Source organism: Vicia villosa, unplaced genomic scaffold, assembly GCF_029867415.1.
Source record: "Vicia villosa cultivar HV-30 ecotype Madison, WI unplaced genomic scaffold, Vvil1.0 ctg.002598F_1_1, whole genome shotgun sequence".
Taxonomy (NCBI): domain Eukaryota; kingdom Viridiplantae; phylum Streptophyta; class Magnoliopsida; order Fabales; family Fabaceae; genus Vicia; species Vicia villosa.
Window position 1 is genome coordinate 32,746 of NW_026705980.1, and position 4,990 is coordinate 37,735.

A 4,990-nucleotide genomic window follows, 5' to 3' on the forward strand; every position below is an offset into this window, starting at 1 on the left:
TAAATAGTAAAAATAAAATAACTACTACTAACGGTCGACTGGTTATCAGTCAACACGTGTCTTCGACATGCAAGATCTTCAATTGTGAGACCTCCACGCGTCCTGTAAGAACTGCCAGAAAACTGCTTGAAACTGCCTCTTAACTTCTAATACCTCTCGACTTCCACTTCAGTTTCTGCAGCAAAATTCTTAAGTCTTCGCATACTTCTGATCGAACGCTGAAGCCTCTGATCATATTTCTAGTCGAACAGCTTCGACTACTAAGCATTACTTAGTCGAACCACTTCGACCCAAATGGCAATGCAATTATTTAATTGAGGCCCAATTACCAATTTAGGGCCTTTTTACCAAATTGAGGCCCAATTACCAATTTTGAGCCCCAGTTGCCCATTTGTTGGTAAGTCGAAAACCTAGGGTAACACCCTGTTAGTGTAAAATTTTTTACACTGTCAGTACATCACAACCCTTAAAAATAAATACTTTATATGTGATTTAAAGAAAAAGTCAAACGTTTATAAAAATTAACGGTTTGGATTTCACCGACAGTGTAAAACTACTTTACAGTGTCGATGTATTTCCATTAAATCTTTTTTATTTATATTTTATATTTTGGATAAAAGATAGCCGAATGAAATAATAAAAAAACAAGAAACAAAATTTGGTGTCAATCTCGTAACTATAATGAAAGAGATATATCATAAAATACATATGAGCATGTAATTTTCGAATACTGACAATACAAAGGAACATGCATTCAGCAGTGGCATTGTTGTAGTTTTATGCAAAATACAGTGGCATTTAGTTATAATGATTCAAATAAAACCAGGTGATCCCTCCCTTCAATCTCTCAAATCCAACTCACTCAAATATCTCTCTCTCACTTCTTTCTCTCTCTAGATTCATTGAAAAAATGGAGAAGCTTAAAGTGCTATCAGTTTTGTTTCTCTCAATGTGCCAAGCTGCTTTGTCTTATACAGATGGTAAGTTTTCATTAATCTTCATATACTATTCTATGCAATAGTGCAATGTAAAGTGCTTAGGATTTTAATCACTTTTTTAGTAATTGGTTCATCATTTATTTATATTCTTAATTCATTAATAACATTAATGTTATTTGGTAGTACTATGATGATTAATTGATTAGTATAGTCAATGAAACATGTTTGTGTTGTGTGTCATAAAGTAGAATTGATTTTTATTTTGGAATCGAAAGCTTTTAATTTTGAAATCGATTTAGTCTATACTTCTAATGTGTTTGGATTTACGGTGAATAAAATTAATTCTAATATAATTGAGTTTGATAGAATTGAGTTTAATAAAATTGAATTTGGTAGAATTGAGTTTAATATAATTGAGTTTAGCAGAATTGATTTATGTTAGATACATTTATGTAAAAGTGAGTTGCACAATAAATTTTAATGTAAAAATTATCCATAATCAATTTTGAAGGTAGAAGCTACAAATTATAGCTTAAGTAGAATTAATTTCGTTGACATAATCAATTCTATTTTTGATAAAACAAACATCTCAAAATCATCCAGATTCATTATATATCTATAGAATTGATTATGGATCTTTCAAAAGCCAATTCAAATATGTTATTCATTTTATAACTCACTTTTACGTTGATGAATCCAATCATGAATGACTTAATTTACATTTAGCATTTTTTTACTATAACTAATTTCAGTAATTTTATAAAATAATTTATATTAAAATATATTTTCTCAAATTAACTTGAATTTAAAGTCTAAGCGAAAAACTCTCGCATTGATTAAAGAGAGACTTTAAAAAATTTATATAAAAGGCACCCTCAATTTCGTAACGATATGTTAAGACAAACTTTAATTTTAGGAAGTATCTGAATCTATCTATTTATGATTTTATTCAAACAATATACTATTTATAAATGCTAAATCTAATATTACATTGAGGACATTTTTATCTTATAAGTTGATTTTATAGTCTAAGTTAATCTCTAATTTTAAGATAAGGTCAAACTTAAAATCTCAGTTTTATGCTAAAATCTATTTTAGAGCCAAAAAGAATTTTAGTTGAAATTTCGTAACCTAATGATATTGTCTTCTCCATAATACTACAAATGTATTATCTAATATAAAATATTAAAAAAAAATTACTATATTAAGAAGGATTTTGAAGTTTGCATGTGAATCAACAACCACCATATGAAGGATGATAGTTGTTTTTCTCTGCACAGTCTTGGATCTGCAACATCCCTTTCGTCAGATCTCAACCCACATGCTCTACAAATTTTTTCATGTGCTCACAGCCTGCACTAACATGTTCCTTATCACATGGAACAAGACCAAAAAGTGCTCATGAAAATGAAATCTGTCACTATTACCAAAACATTGACCCCACAATAATATGAATTTATTTATTTTTGAAGTTTTTTGTCAAGTAGTTGAGTGGCCGAAATTCATTATTTAAAGATGAATAAGTGGAATAATACGTGTTCGAATATGTGTCTCTGCAGTCTGATGTCTCTGCATACAACTATCAACTGAGATGAATTATTAATGTGACTGTAAATTTCAGGTTTATTACCCAATGGAGACTTTGAAGTAGGACCAAAAGCCTCACAAATTAAGGGCACAGTAGTAACAACCCACGACGGAATTCCAAATTGGACAATCTCAGGTTACGTAGAATACATAAAATCAGGACAAAAACAAGGTGACATGCTTTTGGTTGTACCAGAAGGTGCTTATGCTGTTAGGCTTGGTAATGAAGCTTATATTAAGCAAAAAGTGAAGCTTAATAAAGGTTCAACTTACTCAATCACGTTTAGTGCAGCACGTACTTGTGCACAAGAAGAGAAACTTAATGTGTCTGTGGTTCCTACTAATGAGAAAAGTGATTATGGTATTATTCCAATTCAAACTATGTATGGTAGTAATGGTTGGGAATCTTTTGCTTGTGGGTTTAGAGCTGATTTTCCAGAAGGTGAAATTGTGATACATAATTCTGGTGTTGAAGAGGATCCTGCTTGTGGTCCTCTTATTGATTCAGTTGCTTTGAAGGTTTTGAATCCACCACAAAGAACCAGAGGTAAATTTTGTTCTCTACACAAAATACATCTATCATGTTTAAATTGCGGTTTACCCAAAATTTTGGAACCTGTATGGTAGTCTGTCTTGCACACCCTTAAAGACAGTTCTGATAACGTGTATACTATATAGTTCTGTACTAGTATCAAATTAATTTGGATTGAAGTTTAATCGTTATTTTTGCTTGTTTATGTAGCAAATTTGTTGAAAAATGGAAACTTTGAAGAAGGACCCTATGTGTTCCCAAATGCATCTTGGGGAGTATTGATCCCACCTCACATTGAGGATGCTCATGGTCCATTACCTGGATGGATAGTTGAGTCTCTCAAAGCAGTAAAATACATTGATTCAGATCATTTCTCAGTCCCTGAGGGAAAAAGAGGAATTGAGCTAGTTGCAGGAAAAGAAAGTGCACTTGCACAAGTTGTGATGACTACAATTGGAAAAGTTTATGTGCTCACTTTTGCTGTTGGTGATGCCAATAATGCATGTGAAGGTTCCATGACAGTAGAAGCATTTGCAGGTAGAAATACAGTTCAAGTTCCATATCAATCTAAGGGTAAAGGAGGTTTTAAAAGAGGCAAACTTCGATTTACCGCAACAACGACCCGTACTAGGATTAGGTTCCTAAGTACATTTTACACCATGAAGAATGATAACTCTGGTTCTCTTTGTGGACCTGTTATAGATGATGTGAAATTGCTTAGTGTTCGGTATCCCAAAAACCGCATTTAAGCACATCTAATGCAATAATGCAAATCAAAATGTATGCTACATGTTTCGTTGAATCAGTTCAGTTGTTAGCTGTGCAGGAACATCAGATACAAGGAAATGTATGCTCCCTCGTCCATTTCGTTGAGTATTTATATTACTATATTATAGAGTTGATTCTTGTAATAATATAGTTAGGAGGAAGTACTATTGAGTGAGTTTACAAAGTCTTATGTATTTGCATATCAAATCTACATCAACAATATAAACAAATGAGAAGTATTTCAATATACGAATGTGTTCTACCACTCTTTTACATTACATTACAATTGCAATTTTTTTTTTTAAATTTGAATTCTATACTATAATAGCAATGAAGGATAAATGTTGAAATTTAATTTTTAAGTTCATTGTTAATTTTGAAATAAAATAAAGATATTATTCTAGGAGACAATTTCTCAACCATCTCTAACACTTAATGTCATTTAGTTTTAGTATCTTTAATTATTTATTACATTTTATTTAAATTTGAAAAGTTTTCATGACAATTTACATTATTATTGATAACTTTATTCAATAATGGGTAGTTAAGAATTCTTCATAGAACATATCAAATGGGGTTTGAAAAGCTATAAGTGTGTCTTAACTAAAGTTATCAATACTGGTCGAAAGCGGCGCTTTTTTGGAATACACTCTGAAGCGGTGATCCTCTGTTATGGAGAAATAATTTTCATCTTAGTTTGAGATAGCAGCCGTTATTGAAGGTTAGACAGATAGTGGGAGTGGAGTGCTTACCGACCCGAGTAGATTTCATAGAATTACCCTTAAAACGGAAAGTTTTAAGAAAATTTTCCAATCTACCTTAACTCAGAACACAAAATAGAGTAACCTGTTTTTTCTCTCACACGCTTTCAAGTTTTTTTCTCTTCTTCTTTCTTCTTCTATATTTGCTCTTCTTTCCTTTCTTCTATATTTTCTCTTCTTTCCTTTCTTCTTCTTTCTTCCTCTATTTTTTCTTCTTTATCCGTCGTTACCTACGGTCTTTTTTCAAAATCTTCTTCCTCTTCTTTCTAAAGTCTTCTTCCTCTTTTACTTAGGCTATTTTTCCTATGTTTTTTTTTTAAAATAATAGTATTTTTATAAATTTATTTTTCTCTTCCTCTTTTACTTTTACTTACTATATCTTTCCTCTATTTTTTTCTTTTATG

The 4,990-nt window shown here is 31.1% G+C and overlaps 1 protein-coding gene across 1 annotated transcript; it reads left to right on the forward strand.

Annotated features, from left to right (window-relative positions):
* The first annotated feature begins 827 nt into the window (after positions 1–827).
* On the forward strand, positions 828–4,072 carry LOC131639331 (protein DUF642 L-GALACTONO-1,4-LACTONE-RESPONSIVE GENE 2-like). The gene is made up of 3 exons (XM_058909834.1): positions 828–980; positions 2,560–3,072; positions 3,268–4,072. The coding sequence occupies exons 1-3, from the start codon at positions 911–913 to the stop codon at positions 3,804–3,806; spliced, it is 1,122 nt and encodes a 373-aa protein (XP_058765817.1). The 5' UTR covers positions 828–910; the 3' UTR covers positions 3,807–4,072.
* The last annotated feature ends 918 nt before the right edge of the window (positions 4,073–4,990 follow it).

Bases quoted from the DNA above. Each gene is read 5' to 3' on its own strand.
- LOC131639331 (XM_058909834.1), top strand. From the start codon at position 911: ATGGAGAAGCTTAAAGTGCTATCAGTTTTGTTTCTCTCAATGTGCCAA. The intron at 981-2,559 runs GTAAGTTTTCAT...TGTAAATTTCAG, and splicing joins TGCTTTGTCTTATACAGATG to GTTTATTACCCAATGGAGAC. The intron at 3,073-3,267 runs GTAAATTTTGTT...TTGTTTATGTAG, and splicing joins TCCACCACAAAGAACCAGAG to CAAATTTGTTGAAAAATGGA.